Source organism: Mastomys coucha, unplaced genomic scaffold (genome assembly GCF_008632895.1).
Source record: "Mastomys coucha isolate ucsf_1 unplaced genomic scaffold, UCSF_Mcou_1 pScaffold15, whole genome shotgun sequence".
Classification (NCBI taxonomy): Eukaryota; Metazoa; Chordata; class Mammalia; order Rodentia; family Muridae; genus Mastomys; species Mastomys coucha.
This window is the reverse complement of record NW_022196897.1, coordinates 103,299,441-103,320,764: the sequence shown is the minus strand read 5'-3', so window position 1 is coordinate 103,320,764 and position 21,324 is coordinate 103,299,441. Positions and strand designations below refer to the sequence as shown.

Here is a 21,324-nt window from a genome sequence, read left to right as displayed (position 1 = left end):
TTCAATGAAAGTGATAAGACATATACCGGCAAAAAGATAGCCTATTAAATAAAAGGTCCTGGCAAAAGTAATAGCCATCTGCAGAAGAATGAGGTTACATCCATCTCTTTCATCCCACATAAAAATCAATTGAAAGCAGATCAAAAATCTAATTTAAATCCCAAACACTGAAACTGCTAGGGACAGCATGTTAGACTATAGTTTTAGGAAGTAATGTTCTGATTGAAACCCAGTAACACAGAAAATAACTTCAAGAACTGACAAATGGAATTTTGAGGAATTAAAAACACTCAGTGGACCAACAAGAAGACTCAACAGAGAAAGGCACTTGAACCAAACAACCCAGTTCGGTCTCCGGAACCCACAGAGTGGAAGGAGAACCGACTCCTTCAGGTTGCCCTCTGACCTCCACATACCACACATAGATGCACAATAAAAATATGTGTATGTATAAATGAACATGTTTCATCACAACAAAAGAAACTAACTACAAATTAAACAGCTAGTCATCAGAATGGGAGACACAATTTTTTTTTTTAACCAGGATAGTTCTCAAAAGGAGAAATACAAATGACCAATAAATATCTTTAAAATGTGTTAGACATTCTTCTTCGTCAAAGAAGCACACACTAAAACCGTTTTGGTAGTCTATCTCCCCAAGTCAGAATGGCCGTCATGGAGAAAACAAATGACAGCAGATGCTGGTGAGGTGTGGGGAAAGAGGAACTCTTACTCACTGTTGGTTGGATATAAACTGGTAAAGACATCATGGAACTCAGCCTAGAAATGTCTCAAAAACTAAAACTAGAACTACCCTACAGCCCAGCAACACCACACCCAGGCATCTACCCAAAAGACTCTGCAGCCTACCATAGAAATACTTGCACACTTATCTTAGCTGCGGCTCTATTCACAATAGCTAGGGAATGGAATCAGAGGGAGATAGCCCAGCCTCAGAAAGACAGAGAGTACACGCTCTTGTTCATATGATGATCCTAAATTCTCAGTCTTGTATATGTGTGTTTATGTGGGAGCGAGTATGTGGATCAGAGAACTAGAAAAGAGCTCAAAAGAAGGGAAAAGCAGCTTTGAAGGAGGCAGCTGGTGAGGGTAATAGAACAGAACACCGAAGCAGGCAAAGCCTGGAGCAGTCTCCATGAGGATTTCCTCCTTCCTAACTTGTGTCAAACTGGCATAAAAACTAGCTGGTGCACTTACGCCTACTTTATATAAATCTTAAATAAATTTATATAGATCTTTAAATAAATAAAGGGTGTCTGTAAGTGTCATTAGGAAACTAGGGACCCACCTGCTTCCTTCCCTCCCAGTGAACAGGAAAGCGCCAAATATTTGTCCACCATCCACTAGGTGGCAGCATCTAGTTGCAACCTATTTTCAAAGGCCCAATGCTCTTAGCCTGGAGCCTAGTTTGTCTGGAAATTAAAATCACACACAGTTAGTTCCTCATGATTCACAGACATCTTCCCGAGTGGCGGTTCCTCGGAGGAGACTCCGCCTGCTTCTTTTGCATCTGCTTCCCTTTTCTTCTCTCTTATGGGTCTAGTCTTTAGCATTTTTCCTTTAGATTGCTCGAACAGTTTTAGTCTATCTTGCTTTCCTGCTATCCTTATGTCCCTATGGCATAATTGTATTAGTTGTCTATTGCTGCATAACAAATTCTATCAGAAACTGGTATATTAAGAAAAAAACATTTCTGCTCTTAGAATTTAAGCCATTTTGGAGGAGTGTGGCTGTGTGGTTCTGACGGGGTTTCCTCATGACTGTAACTTGATGGTTAGTGTTTCTGTCATCCAGAGGAGCTACTGGATCCTAAGAATCTGCTTCTAAGATCACTCTCAGTGCTTCCTGGAAGATCTTAATTCCCTGCTCACTTTTGGCAGGGCCCCTTAAGTTTCTTACTACCTGAATTCCACCACAGGATACTTACATGTCCTCAGAACATGGCTGCTTGTAACGCTTAACATGGGTAGTAAAAACTCAATATTTGGGTTATTTTTAGTAATTTCCTTGATTACTAGTCAATATTAACAAGAATATAGTATTTTGTGTACTACTGCTCATATATCAGGGAATTTTGGCAGGTTTCATGTATTTATTAGCTATCCATTGGTTTTATATAACTCTTTGCTGTAGCTACCTCAGCTGGTGACTATGTCAACATATTTTCACAAGTTCTAAATGAAATGGAGAAAAGAGTAACTTTTTATAAATTTATGATTAGCTGGATTACAATGTTTAATTATATCCTATCACATAATGGTTTATAATTTACTAGATCATGTTATTCATTCTGATCATCTTTAGTTTGTGTGTCTTGGATCTTGTTAATTTTGAACATGTCAACCAGAAATAGTGTTAATTTTTGTGTCTTCTTCAATAATTGTTCCCATTTCCAACACTATAGACTTATTGTTAAATGTTATTTAGTCCATTTCAGTAGCTATTTAAATTAGTATAGATTTCTTTCTTGATAAAGTTAATGTTTTAAATTAATAGATTTAAACACTGAATTTATCTTTTGTTTCTAGGTCAACCCTAATGGAAGATTATTCTTTTAATTGGTACTGATTTGAATGGATGAATTTATTCAGAAGTTTTATTTCTATAAAGCAGGATTAGAGGCAGAGAGATGGCTCAGTGGGTAAAGGTGCTTGCTGATAAGCTCAGCAAACTGAGTTCCATCCCCAGAACCTACAAGATTGAAGGAGAGAACTAGCTCCCTCAAGTTGTTCTCTGACCTCCACATGTGTGCCGTGGCACTAGCTTGCCCCTCCCCCCGACATCTATCTGCACACATGAATAAATTCATTGAAATGCAGCAGGGTTATGTTTTGTGTATATGTGTGTATGTGTGTGTACATGTGTGAACATTTGTATGTGCATGCATGAATGTTGTAGTGTGGGGCAGGAGTGTAGTAGTGGGTGGAAAACCAGCTGGCTCAAATTTTTTCTTGGAGGCAGTTCTCTGACTTCTCAGCTTCTTTCATGTCCACTGTCTTTTGTCTGCTGGTTCTTCTGGGGTCAGTTTGGGCAGGACTCCCTCCCTCTAGACTTAAAGTCTCTACATACACGATTAAAAATAATCCATTAATGTCACATCTCAAATCAATATTTTAATAGTAACTTTCCATATTTTATGTATTCTTAGTATGTCTAATTTTCTGTTTTTCCTTACTTGAAAAAAAAAAGGAAATTAGGATAAAAGTAAGCAGGCTGAAGAGATGGCTCAGCAATTAAGAGCATTGACTGCTCTTTCAGAGGTCCTGAGTTCAATTCCTAGCAACCACATGGTGGCTCACAACCATCTGTAATGGGATCTGATGCTTTCTTCTGGTGTGTGAAGACAGCTAGAGTGTACCCCTAGACATAAAATAATAAATAAAACAATTCTTTTAAAAAATAAAGAAAAAAGTAAGCCCGAGCCAGGCGTGGTGGCACATGTCTTTAATCCCAGCTAAGGTTACACAAAGAAACTATTTTTCAAAACAAGCAAACAAACAGCAAACAAAACAAACTAAAAACAAAAACCAAAACAAACAAAACTAAAAATCATTTTGTAGTGTATCCCCTGGTTGGAATCAATCTCACAATTTTCCCATGATTAGACTGAACTGTACACTATGGGGGAGGAGGATGACAGATCTAAAGTGCCATTTTCTTTACATCACAGTGGTAACAAGCATACCACCCGGTTGATGTTAGTACCGATCCCCAGCTGAGGAAGTGTCTGTCAGAGATTCCCATCGGACAGCCACTCCATTTCCCTCTCTTCCAACTGTGACCTTTGTGAGGAAGCGGTTATGCACAGTTATGTAGAGTGGGAAGCCATGCTTTGCCTTGTGCAAAGCAGAATGCGGGCCTACATTATTCCCATTTATTGTGCAGGGGACATCTGTCTGTCCTCTCTCTGACTCATCTGTATCAGTATTAGAGTTCCTGATTGCTATTTCAACATGGGAGGGACACTGACTTTTTTTCTTTTACAGCTCCTGTGTGTGTGTGTGTGGGGGGGGAGCTTGAGGAATGGTAGAACGAGTATTCAGTCCTCTCCCTTCCTTCAATGTCGATAACTTTACTTTGTGGAGATTGAACAAGTGTTTTTTGTTTTGTATCAGAAGAGCTGTTGCACTGTGAGTTCGAAGACATCCTTTTCTCAGTGTTTCACACTCAGATTCCTCCAGAAACTTACGAAAATCACATGGAGAAGGGTATGTTTAACTTGTGTGACTATAGATTGCCACAAGGGGGCGCTGGCTGTATACAGAAATAGTCAAGGATGAAGGGGGCTTGGTACAATTTAATCAGTTAAGAAGTAATAACGAGAGTTCAAGGTGAGGCATAAGGGTTGAGGATGTAGTATGATTCAGAATTGTAACTGTGAGCTTATTTTGAAAAATTTCAATACTAGATTTTACCTGTGATGTGGAGAAAAATGAGCCATTGATCAAAACAGAAGAGCAAGCGTTTTCGAATACAGAAGCAATTGAGCCTAGGAGTGAACACAGCCAGGGTTTCATTAGGCAGAACACTGAACACAGCCAGGATTTTATTAAGCGGAACATTGAGGTGGGTATCTAATGATTCAAGAGACAGAATGTGGGAGAAAGCCAGGGACAGAGTCATAGTAATTTACTTACTGTCTCTCTGGGTGTGAATGTGGGTAGTGTGTGCATGTGTGCGTATGTGGGTGCACATGCCTGTGGGTGCGGAGGAGGTAGGCTGTCCTGATCTACCACTCTCTGCTTTATTTCCTTGAGACAGGGTCTCTCTGGACCTGGAGTGAGGCTGGTGGCTACCAAGCCCCAGCAGTCCTCCTGTCTCTGCCCCTGACTTGACACTTGACGTTCTAGGCGCCCACCTACCTTTTTATACGGGTCCTGGGGATTTGAATTCATGCTGGCACTGCAAGTGTTCCTACCCTCCGAGATATCTCAGCCATTCGAGGTCTTGAAATAGACTTTTTAATCAAGATGAATGTGCACATAATTGGTTTAGTATATATAACCAAATGAAAAGCTTTTTGAAATAATCTTCACTGCTTTCTAGTCTAATTACATCACACCTCCCATCTCACCCTGCCCTACCTTGCCCTGCTCTGCCCTGCCCTTCTTCCTTCTATCCTAGTTTATCTCTTTCAAATTTGCTAGCTACAACTAGAATTTATTTTATCACTCAAAATAGTCTACTTCCTGAAATGGAAAACAGCCTTGATCAGTACTTCCCCTCCAGATTTTAACTTGTACACCAGTAAAGTGTGTGCGTTTATTTAATGAGTCATTTTTTATTATAAGACTGATTGTGTAGCTACTGTGCTTAGAATTTAGGATGGAAAATGCTCCTGGCAGAGCAGCAAGGCTGGCTTGGGGAAACCGGCTGGTAGTCTGCCCTCTCCTGGCCCTCCCCGACCTCGGTCACTACCCGAGGGTGAGTCCTGGGTTCAGGGGTTCAGCTTGGTTACACCACAGGTCAGGCAACCTGATTTGGTTTGTCTTTAAAGGAGCGGTTAAGGGCACAGGGACTGCTGTATTGGCCTGGGATGCTAATTAATTAACTATGAGGAACATCTGTGGGATGGCTCGACGCTCACACTAACTGCTTGCACAGCTAGTGAGTAGGAAACCCACCGCATCGGTAAGAGTAAAGTATCAGCCACACGAGAGCTTTGCTTCCTCAGCTCAGGCTAGAATCTGTTCTCGCAACTGGCATGCTGTGCCAGGCAGCTTGGTCCCTGTGTCAGTCTGCCACCGCTAGGCCAGCCTTTCTCTGCCACTCCCAGTCTGTGCCCTGTGTTCGTGCTACCTCAGGGAACCTTCTCAACTTCATCTGGCCTTGTCTCTCCGTGGGCTCATCAGATCTGGTTGTACTGTTTCGTTTTCCAAGAACAGCAGAGTTTTCTCTGAGTTCTTGCTGATATGCACAAGAGCTTCAGTATAGATTCTCCTTCTTTCTCTTTTAGAACACCAACAGGATCTTTATTTAAGTGCCTTATATGATATTCTAGAAATTAGTTAATTTTTGAGATAAGGTCTTGTGTAGCTCAGCCTGGCTTAAACTTGGTGGGTAGTTGAGGATGACCTTGAACTTCTCATCCCCACCCCATTGCCTCCACTTCCCAAGTGCTGGGATTATAGGTGTGCACCTTGATGCTCAGCTCTACCAGATGCCAGAGACTGAGCCAAGGGCTTCATGCGTGTGAGGTTAAGGCCTACCAACAGATTTGTACACTCAGCCCCAACATTCTAGAAATTTAAAAGCAATTTCATTAAGTGGATGTGTGGTATCAGAAAGTGTCCAAAAAAGTCCTTTGTATCTCAGCAAATGTTTTTATGCTTCTTCATCTCCATATTCATATCTTCTGTATCTATGCTCTCTATATCTATATACCTGTATCTCCATCATCTAAACCTATATATTTGGAGAGAAATTTGAAATCAGCTTCCATTTAAAAATGTTTATATAAAAGGGATGAAGCAGTTAATAAGAAGGCCTACCTGGAGCCAGTGAGATGGGTAAATGGTGGGTGCCCTCAAGCCTGAGTTCTATTCTTGGACCCACACAGTAAAAGGAAAGAACTGACTCCTTCAAGATGACTTCTGACCTCCACATGTGTGCTATAGCCAACACATTTATGTATGCATGTGTATGTGCATACATGTGTACACACGCACATGCACACATACATGCATTTACACACAGAGAGAGGTACAGAGTGGAAGAGAGAAGGAGGGAGGAAGGAAGAGAGGGAGGGAGGGAAAGAGGGAGGGAGGGAGAGAGGGAGGGAGGGAAGTGAGAGAAGAGAAAGAGAAAAAAAAGAAAGGTTGCTTATACTGGAAATACATTTGGAGAATGAATATTTATAAAAGTTTTGTCATAAAATAAAACTACCTAGCAAATCAGGATGCCTAAGCTCTGAACGTTTTATTTAGTATTATTCTTTTTTTTTAACTGTACTATACGCTGCATTGTATGCTTAAATTTCTTACTAATACATCCTGTAGTTGGCCAAGCATTCAGGAAGCCCAGTGGTTATGGTTGAAGGAGATAAGAGAAGGCTGGATGAGCTCCTGCAGGGCTTGGATGATGTAGACTCAGGACTGTCCAGTTCCGAGGTATGTGAACTCAATTGTCAAGGATTCCCCTTTCCTTACCGTTATTGGGCGTCGACCTATTAGCGCATGTGTATAGCCTTTCCAGTTAGAAGACATTCTCTGCATTAAAAATCCTAACGTTTTCAAATTTATTATTGGTCTGTTCACTAAGTCTGTAAAGTAGCATGCTAGGCTTAGTTCCTGATGTCATAAGAATATATTTATCTGTGCCCCTCTTCATCTGTCCTGGCTTCACAGTATTCCAGTGTGGTCTTTAATAACCCTGTAGGATGCTATTCTATTTCTGCCCAGTCAGTCTTCACCATCCCGTTCCCTGGAGACCTGGCAAGAGACTCTACTATAGGAGTAGATGCAGGTATTTCTAGAGCTAGGGAGTGATCCACAGGAGTGCAGTAGCCCACTGTTCTTACAAGTTTTCCTGTTAATTGAATAGGCATGCTTTCCCCGCCCCCCACAAACAAACTTGCTCTTCCATGTTACCTAAAGCACTTGGCACTCTGATCTGACTTTTATTTCCCTGGGCTGAGTGAAGTTATGATAGGATTGGTGCTTGTGGACCCTGCCCACACCCCTTTTATCTGCTACCTGCTTGTGTGTCAGATTGCCAGCAGCCAGCTGGAAGCCCAGGGCACACAGGTGCAGAGGATGGCATTTACCGGAGGTTCATGAGCAGTGCATGCATGACAACTGTGACCACAGGGGAGGCAGTACCAAGGAGCACCAAGCTCCATGACTACCCTGGCTGCCAGGATCCTGCAAATTTTTGAGAGAAGCTAGAAAATCAGATTTTTAAATGGGAAACATGTGTTTTGAATGTCAACAATTAATTCCTTGAGAAAGTTCTGTGTGGGCAAACATAATACCCCTTCTTCCACTCCAAATAAAGCAAGCAGCAGAACCTCACAGAATACAACCTCTGAGGGTCCCGTGGGAGCTGGGCACAGGGGTGGAGGCGGGGTGAAGCACACTGCTGAGCACCGAGGAGTTCTGACGTTACTTCAGCTTTGCTAACTATGGTGATTGTCTTAATTTATTAACAAAACTCATGTAGCAGAGTTAGACACCCAGGTTTTGTTTTTAGGTCTGCTTCTAACTGTGAGGCTGGCAAGACACTCCCTGTTGTTGGGCAGTCAGTATGTGGTCCCCCACCTCCAGCTGTGCTTGCTATGCTTTGACAAGGAATTTTTGTAATTAATATTGCTTTTGTCATATTGGCTTAGTTAGTATTTATGTTTTATCCTCATGTTTTAAACTTTATATCAATTCAAACAATATTTTTGCTATTTTAAACTATTTTTTGTTGTTACTTGGGATGGCCATTGATAATATTTGGAACATATCCTGACTTTAAATTATGTATTTTAATGGTCATTTTTTATCTCTTTTATTCATTTACTCTTTTCCCCTCATATTAGTAGGAAATCCAGTCCTGTTTATGATCTGATTTTGTTATTATTCCTCAACTTCTGAAATAGTTTCTAAAATCTCACATCTTGACTGTGCAGCACGTGTGTGTGCACAGTGTTTTGTGTGTGTGTATGTCGTGTATGTGCAGTGAATGTGTGTGCACAGTGTTGTGTGTGTACATCCATGCGCTGATGCCTCTGCTGCCCTCTTTTGTGACAAGGTGGTTGTACAGTGGTGCCCAGATCACTCACTTCTATACTAGCGAGGGATAAACCTGCCTGCTGGTTACTATGACCATCTCTGGTTTCTGTCTCAGGAAGGTGAGACTCCTGCAAAGCAGAACATTTAAGCTTCCCACACAGGCCAGCCGTTTCCAAGGGGTGCTGGAGCAGCAGGCCCGACAGTGCTGCCTTCCATTTAATATAGGACATCTCTTGCTGAGGTTGCCTGGTGCCTGCCTAACCTTTCTGTTGGGTTTCATCGATAGGCTCCAAACCTTAGCTTCATTAAAAATAATTTCACTCAGGAGAGAGCTTTAAATTAATTGCTGTTTAGTCATTGATTTTGTACTTTAAGTTTTGCTAATTATCTTTCATTTAGAGCATTCAGTATTTATACCAATTTTATGAGGGCAAATAATAAACTAGTTTCTTATCTGTGACTAATTAGGTAATACTACTTCCCTTGTAGTTTTAGACTTTTGGCCTTTTTACAGCCCTTTTTTACTATACATAGCATGGCATTAGGTCTGTTTCCTGGTGTGGCGATACCACAGCTGAGCTCCACTTGTCACACCTTTTCCAGTTTTGCTGCCCCGAGTCTGAGAAGTCTCAGAGTACAGATCTTTGTGCCTGCTCAGATTGGCCTGCCTGTGCCCAATAAGAGCTCAAGCACAGTAAATATTCAGTGTGGCAGTTTTGGATGGATTCTATAAATTTTTTTTTTTTTTTTTTAAAGAATTTTAAAAGCGCACGAGCGTGTGTGTGTGTGTGTGTGTGTGTGTGTGTGTGTGTATGTGTGTGTGTGCCCACAGAGGCAAAAGAGGGCATTGGCTCTCCTGGTGGTGGAGCTGTAGGGGTTGTGAGTTCCCTGGTGTAGGTGCTGGGACCCACACTTGGTCCCTTTGCAGAGCAGCCCCAGCTCTTAACTTCTGAGTTGTCTCAGCAGTTGCTGTGATTGGCTGAGATTTATCTACTTGGTTACAATAAATAGCACATTGTTAGGTTATAATTGTTTATATCTTAAGGCAAGTGTAGTTCACTATACATAAAGATTTGGGCATGGAGACTAGTTTAGGTCAGATTATTTTGGCTCATTGGGGTAAAGTTTGAAAGTACCATATTTATGATTTGTTAAAGCAGATTTCTTCTCAACATGTGGAAGACTGATCATGTGAAAGAGAACCAGCTTATGAGGCTGTGGGACCCCAGAGTGACACCATAGATACCTTGTACAGGCTGTGAAGAGAATTAAACCATAACCTTCACACTCCAGGGGTCCATGGTGTTGTGTTGTGTTTTGTAAGCCCTGGGCTCTGATGGAGAGGTCTAAACAGTATGTTTCGTTGTGAGAATCTGGTATGGGAATGACCTGGTCACCTTGGTTTTCTCTTAGGGCGATCAGTGTGTTTGGCTGGTTCCAGGAGAAGGCTATACCCTTGCAGCCACTGAGTCTCAGCAGCTTGCTGAGATTGACATCAAGCTTCAGGAACTCTCTGTAGATTCTCCCGCCATCTTCAGCTTTGAAAGTCAGAACGATAAGGGTGATATGGTATGTTTTATCCTTCTTCCCTCTGTCCCTCCCTCTCTCCCTCCTTCCTTCCCTTCCTTCCTTCTTTCCTTCCTTCCTTTGCATTCATATTGCAGCCCCCTCCTCCCAGTACCCTCTCACACCCTCTTCCTTACTTTCTTCCTCTGGGGGGTTCCCCCACCCCCACCACTCTACCATGAGTGCCAGATGGCCCAAGCATATCAAATCACAGCAGAACTAGGCACATCTTCTCCCACTGAGGCCAGATAAGGCAGCCCAGCTAGGGGATAAGGATCCAATGGCAGGCAATAGAGTCAGAGACAGCCCCCTCCCCATTCCAATTGTTAGGGGACCCACATCAAGACCAAGCTGCACATCTACAACAAATGTGTGAGGGACCAATCATGTTCTTTGGTTGATTCAGTCTCTGTGAGCCCCTGTGGGCCCAGGCCTTCTTGTGGTGTCCTTCCCTTTAATCCCCTGAGCTCTGCCTGATGTTTGGCTGTGACTCTCTACATCTGTTTCCATCAGCTACTTTGAAGCTCTCAGAAAACAGTTATGCTAGGTCCCTGTCTGCAAGCATAGCAGAGTATCATTAATAGCAGTGTTAGGGGTTGGTTCTCTCTAATAGGCTGGATCTCAAATTGGGTCAGTCACTGGTTGGCCCAATGACTGATCCATTTTTATCTCTGCACATCTTGTAGTCAGGAGAAATTTTGGGTTGAAGGTTTTGCGGCTAGGTTAGTGTCCTCCTCCTTCACTGGAAGTCCCATCTGGCTACAGGAGATGGTCACTTCAGGCTCCACATCCTACCCCAACACTCTGTTAGGAGTTTCAGCTAGGGTCACCCCCATAGATTCTCGGGAGTCTCCCCCATACCAGGACTCCGGCTTGCTCCAGAGATGCTCCCTCACCGATTTCCACTCTTTCTTCCAGCTGCTCCCCCATCTGATCTCCACCCCTGCTCCCCTCCATCTCCTGTCCAGTTCCCTCTCTCTATCCACCTTCAATGTTTATTTTATTTCCACTTCTGAGTGAGATTCAAGCACTCTTTTTTTTTAGGGGAGTTGAGTCAGGGTCTCTCTATTAGTCTGGGCTATCCTGGAATTTACTATGTAGGCCAGACTGGGCTTGAACTCACAGAGACTCCTGCCTCCGCCTCCCAAGTGCTGGGATTCAAGACATGCACCACCATGCCTAGTCAAATGATAAGTGTGCTGTCTGTTCGGGTTAGTGCCTGCAACAGCTTCTGTCCACACCGTCTAATCCCAACTGACGGGCTTCCTCCCAGCTGCTCTGCTATGAGTATAACTGCAAGCAGAACATTTTCTTTTGGTTATTTCCACTTTCTCCCCATTTTTCTTTCAGTTGGGAATTTGCTGCCATGGAGGTGATTGAGAAGCTACGTATTTTAATATTATCATATCTTCATGATTTAAGATAGGTCTTGATAATGATTAGAAAGAAGGGAGAGAATTAATAGTATTTATTAGTCCTTAACAGCCTCTCTTTTCTTTGTTCCTTTGGTAGCAGATGTGAGCAGAGCCCCTGACTTGGTCACGTTCTTCCAACTCCTTTAATACTCCTTTAATAGTAAGGATGAAGCATTCCTGGTGAAGTGTCTCCGACAGCTTTGAAATGAGAGGGCTCCCTTCACAGTCTGTAAAAGAACTTTGGAGGGAGCCCTTGCAAGGTTCTGTCCTGCTCCTCTGTGTTCCAGCTCCCAAGGGCTCCCATTGGGGTGGGTGGTGGCATGAAGATAAAGTGTCTTAGTTGTGTGTGTGTGTGTATGTGTGATTTTGCTGTTTCTCTTCTAACTTTTTAAGTCTCACTAAACCATTTTTCACACAGTTATTGATGACTGAGAGTTTTTCCTCCATTTTTCAAAAAAATTTAAGTATCAGTAACTTAAAATATGTCCATCCTAGAAGGTATTTTATTGCTAATTGAAGGTTAGGGATCTGGACATGGACCAGTTTGAAGCTATCTCAGCCAAAGAAAGTGTCGGGGTGGCCTGAGGAAACAGTTCGATGCTGGCAGCACCTCTGGGAGCTAGCTAGGGTTCTGGAGGTTAGGCTTCTAAGGGCCAGGAGGGGGCATTCCTAACCCTGAGGTAGAAGCACTGGAGGCCTCGATCTCAGCACAAGTCTCTGGATCAGAGTCAGAGTTCCTGGAAAGAAAAGGCTGGAATACTTACTGTAACTGAACGCGCCCTGGGACTTTGACACAAGCTACTAGAGTGTGTGTTGCTTGTTTTTATGGAGCTCTGCTTCTCAAGAAGAGGCAGTTAAGATGGGTAATAAAACTGCCCAGAGATACCCTGTTCTTTTCCTGTTTCATCTGACTCGTAGTCGACGGGGTTCTAGGAGAGCTAAGATGTAAAGCCTCAAGAGTGTTTCTAAAGTGAAGCTGTCCTCATCATGGCTGCCATGGTCTTCTTGAATGAGACTGAGAATTTAGAGATCTGCTCAGGCTTTACAAAGTCAAGTAAACTGTGAGTCTTTGCTAGCTTTTGTTATCCTCATCTAAATCCCAGTTTTCAGAGTCCACATTGTGGTTCAGATAAATTACTTGAAACACAATGAAAAGGAAAAAACAATGTACAACTTTGTTGGTGTAGGCTGAGACCGTGTGTGTTGTGGATGGGCCTGGTGCTGTTTGTATGTTGATGCTGTCCTGGAAGGGGCTGTGGGCAAGGAGTGAGTCATACTCAGGTGACTTCTTGTGAACCAATCCCCTAGTGAATAAAGGAGCCAATCTCTGGGCCAGTACGAGGGACTTCCTGGTTGGAGAGGGGAAGAGAAGAAGCAGGGGAGAGTTAGGTCCTTTTGGACAGGGATGGCGTGAGGACAAGATGTAGCTAAGATTGTCTCCTGGTTTCAATGGCAGATCCATCAGGATTCACTACTGGAGGACTTAGATTTAATAAGGTTTACAAGATTAGGATTTTAGTTGCTGCGCCCAGCAATTGAATTACCGTTTTTTTCTGAATTAAGTTTGGGTTGTGTTTTCTTTCACATGATGGCTCATCTGGGTTCAAGAGAGAATGGTACAGCGGCAAAACGTGGGTTGCTTTGCCTGAGGTGCACCACAAAGGCTGTGGGGGATTTGAAACATGGGGTTGGCATGATAGCGACCCACCAATGGGAATTTAGCAAGCTGGGTGGAGACATTTCAGTCAGGAGCTCTGGGCCAGAGTCTCCACGAGATAAGAACTGGCCTGCTAGACCACCAGGGCTGAGAGTAGAAGGGCACAAGCCTGAGAACTTGCCGATCTTTTAAAATATTTCCCGAAACACATGTGAAACAGTACTTTTTTTTTTTTTTAACAAAGAAAAGATAACTTCACTTGCGGTTTCCATAAATGCAAGAACAGATCCAGAACATAATAGTTGCTGAAAAGAAGAAATTAATGTTTTTTTTTCCATGCAAAACAGCATATCATTTGGATTTGTATTTTCAGTTTCTTCTTGAAGCTTCTAGCGTAAACCAGCAGTGCACACTGAATTTTCAAGTAGAAATGCAAGCCTGGCAAATTATTTCATGGTAATTGGTTTTGGATTGTGATGTCTTCTGAATAAGCACACTGAAAAGAATTCATAAATGCATTATCTCTGTGTAGTTGCTGAGTGAATGGGCTCCAATCTGTTATTAAGCACAAACACTTAGCATTTGAATTCATCTTATTTTCATTCTTCTGCAGACTCTTAGCTCATCCGTTTCTTTTCATGAGCCTTTAGAAGAATGCCTTTTATGTGGAATATTAACTCCTACGTAGACAAATTGTGTGTGTGTATGTGCGTGCGTGTGCATGTGTGTGTGTGTGTGTGTGTGTGTGTGTGTGTGTGTGTGCATGTGTTCATGCAGTCCCTAGCAGAGGCCAGAAGAGGGTGTCAGAGCCTTGAGGCTGAAGTTGTATAGGCAGCTGGGAGACATTCGTGTGCTTCTCAAGAGCAGCAAGTACTTTTAACTGCCGAACTATGTCCCCAGTCTCTAAATTGCTACTTTCAAAATAATTCAACAAACAGTAATGAGGATTTACTGTATATTAGGAATTATAGGGGTTGAAAGATAAGCCAGGCACATGGGCTATTTTGGAGTATGAAACACTTGCTTCAAGAAACATTCAGACTGAGCAAGTTATATTTAGGAATATGTATGTATATACATTTACATATATCCATGTAACAAACAATAAAAAAATAAGAGGCCATGAGTTTGAAAGAGAAGAAAGGAAGGATATATGGAGGATTTGGAGGGAGAAAAGGGAAGAAAATTATTTAACTATATTATAACCTCAAAAATGAGAGAAAAAATGAAAAAAGCCATTAAAAAAGAACAGCAAAGTTATAGTACTCATTTGCATCTAAGTATAACATTGTTTGTGTTTTAGAATCACTTCAATGTATAAACATATTGCCATCCATATCCAAAATAAAAATATATTATCCTGTGTTTAATGAAGACTATGGACAGTATATTACTGATTTTTAAATATTTGAATGTATTAGCTTTAAAATGTTGAAAATTAAAAAGCTATGTTGCATGAAATATTAAAAGCATCCATGCTAATGCTGGTGGCCTTGATCTATCTCCAGCCCTGCAGAAAGGCTGAGACCACACACTTTCCTTTTAGCCAGGACCTCTCTCAACCACGCTGGCTCTGCCTCTCAGGAGCTCCGAAGTCATTCTCTCCACCTGGCTCACTACGTTCCCACGTTCCCACGGCTGGCTGTTGCCATGCCTGCCCCATGCTTCCAAATTCCTATGGCAGGCTAGGGTATGCTCTTGTACACCACCTTCTGCCACCGTACCTTTCTCTTGAATCCAGTTGAGTCGTGTGTGAAGGATAACAGCACACAGTCTTAGTTTAGAATCAACACGTAACGCAGTCGCCGTCGCTGGCTGCAGAACCTCGCATCCTAATCTATGTTAAAAATCCTCCGTTGGCAGATCGGATCTGCCACTTGAACTGACAACCTCCAGCTACCTACATTGTGCCTCCATGCTCTGCAGTCCAAAAAAGCGGTTCCTTTCTCCTGCCTCCCTCCTCCTCTTTCTGACCTGGAAGTCCCGCCTACGTGCCCAGTGATTGGTTTCCTGAAATGTTTTGTTATTAGGGGAAAATCTTACCACAAAACTAATTATAGCAAACTTATTTAAAATAGCTGGGACAACACAGCAGTTCTTTAATAGACAAATGGATAAATAAAAATATAAAATCTTACTACATGATAAAAACTATATGGGCTGTATATGTTATAACAGCAAAGTCATTTTGGGATAGCACTCATGGCTATAGTTGTAGCAGTGGAAATACCCTAATATTTATTGTATCAATTGTTTATTAACATCATTGTGCTATGGGTAGCCGTGACTTTAACCCCAGTGGCTATTATGTTGGCAACTTATTCACCAATGTGGATATGTTAAAAGATTGGTGGCACTTTGAAGAGACAGGGTCTATCAGGCAGCCATTTGTACTCCACAGGTTTTTGTGTATATAATATGGCTTCCAGAACACTCCAGGCCGAGTGGGTCTCTGCATCTAAATCTGTTTCTTGTGCTGTGTGTTTGGCTCTTTTCCTTCTGTTTGTTTTGTCTTAATTAATGTATTAGTTATATCATATATCACATCATGTGATATGACATCATAATTCCTTAGAAGTTTGTTTATTTTCTAAATAACAGAAAGTGGGTGGACCCAGATGGGAGGGGAGGTGGGGAGGATCTGGCAGAACTAAAGGGTGAGAATCTCATCTCGAAAGGAAGTGTTTCTAAGTAAAAATGTAATTTCAGCCAGGAAAAAAAAAAGCCCTGCTTCATGTTTTAGCTTTGCCCCTTGCTCTCTGGGCTGGGGCATTGATCAGAGATTCTGTAAACCCTCCATTTCACCATTTAGGAAATGCAAGCAGTAGCTCCAGGATTGTTGAGTTCCATTCAGGTGTCTACCTCAAAAGCATGAGGACCTGAACTTGACTCCCAGAACCCACCTCAGAAAAGCCACAGGAGACCGCCACCACATGGCACGGGGTGGAAATGGCAGCTGTGGAGACAGTTACATCCCTAGATGAAGTGCTTGCAAATGTTTGTAGTCAACATTTAAAAGTAAATTCAAATGAAAATGCTGATTTCTAGTTTTTCCTTGAAAAAAAATCAGAAAATATAGCAACACCTCACCCGATTCCTCTGTGTCAGATAGCAGGCTGGCGTGAGCTGGACAGCAGTTGTCTTCTCTGGTTCTCTACTTTTCTATGCACTCACTGTTCTCTATCATGCTTTCAAGAAAATGGTTTTCTGAATAAGTTGAAGCCCAGGCTCCCTAACATAGCTGCTGTGGTTTCTACGTGATGTTAAGTTGGTAGGCATGAAAACCTGTGATGTATGCTTTGAGGGTCTCAAGACATGATCACAGAGATTGCCAAAGCTCTTGTCATTAGAGAAGTAAGGGGAGTAGCACACTTCTCCTTGACCTTAGGAGTTTGCTGGTTGTGACCATCCTTATATTAGTCACATGCCTGGTGCTAATTAACTTCAGAAAAAAATTGAAAAGCAGCATTTGTTTTTTTCTCTGTGAAAACAAAGCACGTGGCTACATGTAAAACCAAGAAAGTCCTATCCCTGCTGCCGCTGTGGCAGTAACGCTGTTGTGTGACTGCACCTTCTCATCCTATGGCGGCCAGAGAACTGACTGAAGTCATTTTTGTTCCTAAGGTCTGTGGGTTAACTGTATTTATCTGTGCTTATCTATGTCCTGACTCAACAAGAAGCCAGTTGGTTCTTTCTCCGTATTGGAAATAACTCTGTGAAGTTGCATGATGGCATGTAATTTTGTTTTTCTCATTTGTAGATTGGATTCCAGCTTTCTCCAGAAATATCTGGGATATGGGAGTTGTGTAACATTCAGTTTCTTAAGTTCTCAGCAACTGGATTCAATAATAAATGCTATTCTCTTTTGGCTCTTGTAAAGACATAGGGTTTATTCATCTCTCATGTGATCAGTCTCACTAAATCTAGAATTCCACTTCATGGTAAGAGGGTTTTTTCCGAGTCAAAGGGAAGTCTTCAAGAACAGCTCTCACTGACAAGTGGTATTTCTTTGTTCTCAAACCAAGTAGCTGAATATAACGACTCTCCTAAACTTGACTTATTGTCCTGTGCTTAGAATATCAGTTCTGTCCCACACAATCTGGTAAACCAAAACAAAATAAGCACCCCAACTATTTGGCTAAAGAAAATTGTATTTATAGTCATCTCTTTTCTTGCCAAGATCACACAGTTGCTGATCGCAACATTGGTTTTGGTTTGTTTCTTTCTCAACACTAGCTAACATTTAGGAACAATAGACCTCCACTTGACATGTAATCCTGAAAAATATATATTGTCAAGTCTATTTTCCCCCAGATTTAATGCACAGCTTCCAAACAGGAATCCATTTACCGATCAGTCTATGCTAGTGACATTCCCTGACTTTATCTCCCTCCAGACACCATGGCATTGTTTCTCAGGAGTGTCTGTGTGTCTCAGGAGAGTCCGTGTGTCTCAGTCCATGTGTCTCAGGAGCATCCGTGTGTCTCAGGAGCATCCATGTGTCTCAGGAGTGTCCTTGTGTCTCAGGAACGTCCGTTTGTCTCAGTCCATGTGTCTCAGGAGCATTTGTGTGTTAAGAGCATCTGTGTTTGCACTGAAGAAGAAACAAAAACAGTCTTCAGCACTCCTTACCTCTAGAGCCAGGCTGTCAGAATTCTCACTTAGATCTGGGAAAGAGCTCTTGTCCCCATTCTTACAAATTGTTTGGAATTTTATATTTTGTTTCCCCATGATGCTTCCAATGCCAGCCAGGTTTCTTTCATTTCATGGCAACATTCCAAGGTAATATCAACAGTCTGTTTGAAAGGTTTTTCTCACCACGTTTGGGCAGCTGAACCATGTGAGCCATGAAGTGGGAGTGGCCTGTAGACATGTAGAGAGTGATCCTGGAAGCACAGGGTGGATGACTTTATGCAGGCAGTTCTGTGTCCTTAACGCATGGCTGCTTCGAATATCAGATAACTTAGCAAACTCCGAGAAATGTCCTTTGTAGTTGACTTATGAAAAATGAGTTTCTTTAGCTTCAAAGGCTTCTGTTGTTCAGCCAACATCACAGATATCTTTTAGAGGGTTAACTCAGAATCTCTTGGCAATCAATTATTCAGAATAACAAATATCTGTTTACCTCAGGCTTAGTTCTCTTCTTGTGGTGCCATTAGACATTCCTAGTATATCATGGGGAACCTTTACTGAATTCTCCAGAAAGTCCTTTTTTGTTGGCTACCAGCGCCAACGTTAAAGAAAGGGTTATTCTGGGAAATGGAGTTAGAAGGAAAAGCAACGGTAAGAGAGAGTTTGGGAGAAAATAGGGTGGCCAAAGTTATATCTGTCCACGTGGAAGGTTTTAAAAAAAATTAGACAGGAGTTGTGATCGCTCAGCCATCTTGAATTTAATGCCCTGTTTGTTACAAGCCAACAGGTAGAATAGGTGAGGTAAAACCCCTCCCACAAGTTCGTCAGCATGCTGGCCCAATCAGCGGCTTCTTTTGGTCTCTGTAGAGGTGGGACTTCCGATGTAACTGGAACCAGGAGCTAGGCGTGGCAAATAGCAGGAGGTGGGCAGAGAGGTGTGGTTATGAGAGGCAGGCCTCAAGCCAGGAGGGTTACACTTTTTGATGTCTCAGAAACAATCAATTACTTGGAGAATCTGCTGAATTAATTTTCAAAGCTCGTGAAGACAGTTCTGGCTGGTGCTTGCTGTCAGAAAAGAACTCCCGGCACCAGGCATTTGTTGAATCTAAAGTGGGGTACTTGACAAACACCAGAATTTGTTTGTTTTTGTTTGTTTAATTGCTCCCTCTTGACTTGTTTTTGTTATGTGGTATTCTTCAGACACTTGAACTAGATGGTTAAGCTATTAGAGAGCATGCCTAAGGAAAGGTAGCATATACCCTTCAAGTCTTAAGTGTACAGAATTGCAAGTAAGGTGGTAGAAATTAAGACCTGGAAAGAGGGTGTGACATTCTAATTGCCCACCTGATTGTTCTAGCTGAGCCAGAGCTGAGCTCTAACCTCCAGGCCTGCATGCTTTGAATATGGAGACACTCTGTTAGAGCAGAACACAAATAGGATTGGTAAAATGTTATGTTTGCCTAAAAATTAAAAATAGCCTTTCTGCTTATGAAAGTAACATGTTTACTGTAGAAAATCAAGAACCACAAAAAAAATCTAAGAAAACTGTACTGAATACACACACACACACACACACACACACACACACACACTGACTGAATGTGAATGTAGATCTCTTACACCAGTTTCCTGTGTGGCAACCTGGAGGAGGATATCTGTAGGAGAGAAGAGAAGACATTTAGTTTAGATACAGAATCAAGAAGTGCCCAGGTCTAGTCACCTAGAAATGCTATTAATTTTGAGTAACTATGCTTTTGTCAAGAACAGTGGGATCGGCAGCCTGAAGCAGTCACCAAGTGCTTCCTTTATATAGTGTTTCCTGTGTTCAAAGGACGTGTCCAGCTTGTTGGGTACCGAGATTTGCTGCATGTCTGTTGGGTGCTGTGATGGCTTTGGCCAGGTCTCTTTTCTTTCACAGATGACAAGACAGGGGCTCTGAGAAGATTACTCAGTAGTACTGTCATCTTAGTTAGGAGCCAGGTGGAACCAAGATTCAAAGCTTTTGGTGTTGCCCAGTCTAGTTTGTCCCCATTGTCATACACCTGCCTCTAATGACATAGACAGATAGTTCTAAAATGTGCATGTAACAATAGCAGCTGAGGTTACCTGTACATCTCAAGCAGCCAGTGGTCCAGCATAGATGGCGGAAGAGCTCATGATGCCCCACTCCTAACTAAGGGGTTACTGGTAATTGATAGCTGCTGGGGGAGGGAGAACCATTTCTCTTTGGAGGTGTGGCTACTGGTAGATTGCTAATGCTTCAGTGGATGGCCCCACACCTGCACACATGGAGAGCACTAATCAGACTTCAGAGGGGAGGACAGAAGAAGGTTGGGGGAGATGGGCATGTTGGGGAAGATTCAAGGGGAGTGGGAGGGGTGAATGGAGAGTGGATATGATCATATTTCATTGTATACATGTATGAAACTTGCAAAGAATTAGAGAAAAGCAGAAATGAAGAATAAAATGTATTGTGAGAAACCTGAAGCCCAGAGTAACCACAGTTTATCTACTGAGCAGAGAGCAGGGCACGGGCTTCCATCCAGCCAGGTCCTTTCTACTAGATCTTCCTGCTTTTCTGATGATGTCAGATACTGAGTTTATTGCCCCATTTGCTTTATGTGTATTTGGGATTTTAAGTCCTCAAATAGGAACACTGAGAAGAATTGCAAACATGGGTTGAAGGGAAGGGCTATTGTTTGAGCAACACCATTGACCCTCAAGTCCCAGTCACATTGGAGGGTTTGTGGCAGCTGTGCTCTAGCCCATCTGTGTGTGAATTCTTTCTTTTAAATTAGGAACATGACCTTCTCTTACTTTTAAATTAGGAACATGACACCAATGAAGAAAGAAATAGGGAACCAATTCCAGGAGAAAAGATACTCCGGGACAGCAAAGAGCAAAGGGAGCGAGAGTCTCGGCTGAGAGCCATCAATGGGAAGCTGAAAGAAATCAATGAACAGGTAAGGTCTTTCTCACCTAAGCTTAATTGTTGCCATTCATTGTACTATACAACAACATCAACAACAGCAACAACAAAGCATTGAGTTAGATGGTTTTTATGTGTCAAATTGGGCACGAGAAGTTACCAGTCAGAGTTTAAATGAAAGCTAAAAATAAGATTATTATATAGTAATTTACATAATATAACCCTGGAAAATACTATCTGAACTCAGAATAATGATTCATGCATGAACTTAATGGTCTGTGTCTAACAGTAACACACATGTTCTTTTATTATGGAAAAGTTTTATGAACTTTATAATGTTTAACACTTAAATATTCCTACCTTTTGTTTACAATAAATACTTTTTTT

The 21,324-nt window shown here is 42.1% G+C and overlaps 1 protein-coding gene and 1 long non-coding RNA gene across 9 annotated transcripts in view; one reads left to right on the top strand and one right to left on the bottom strand.

The window, feature by feature from the left end:
• The window catches only part of Fsip1 (fibrous sheath interacting protein 1), a 120,113-nt gene that overhangs the window by 11,082 nt on the left and 87,707 nt on the right, over positions 1–21,324 (top strand). For 4 of the 6 annotated variants that reach the window (XM_031371436.1, XM_031371438.1, XM_031371441.1 and 1 more), the window contains 5 exons: positions 4,137–4,229; positions 4,430–4,587; positions 7,020–7,130; positions 10,152–10,307; positions 20,837–20,971. In XM_031371436.1, coding sequence (XP_031227296.1) covers positions 4,137–4,229; positions 4,430–4,587; positions 7,020–7,130; positions 10,152–10,307; positions 20,837–20,971 — 653 coding nt within the window. The remainder of the gene's footprint in view (positions 1–4,136; positions 4,230–4,429; positions 4,588–7,019; positions 7,131–10,151; positions 10,308–20,836; positions 20,972–21,324) is intronic. The other 2 variants (XM_031371437.1, XM_031371440.1) reach the window with 2 other exon arrangements.
• On the bottom strand, positions 18,878–20,095 carry LOC116090686. 3 transcript variants are annotated; one of them, XR_004118787.1, is made up of 4 exons: positions 19,863–20,095; positions 19,629–19,663; positions 19,353–19,422; positions 18,878–18,908 (listed from the first exon to the last, which is right to left on the bottom strand). It is a non-coding gene; the product is annotated as an uncharacterized LOC116090686 (long non-coding RNA). The 3 variants fall into 3 exon arrangements; XR_004118788.1 differs by lacking the exon at positions 18,878–18,908 and adding an exon at positions 18,918–19,126 and having other exon boundaries at positions 19,802–20,095; XR_004118786.1 differs by lacking the exon at positions 18,878–18,908 and adding an exon at positions 18,918–19,126.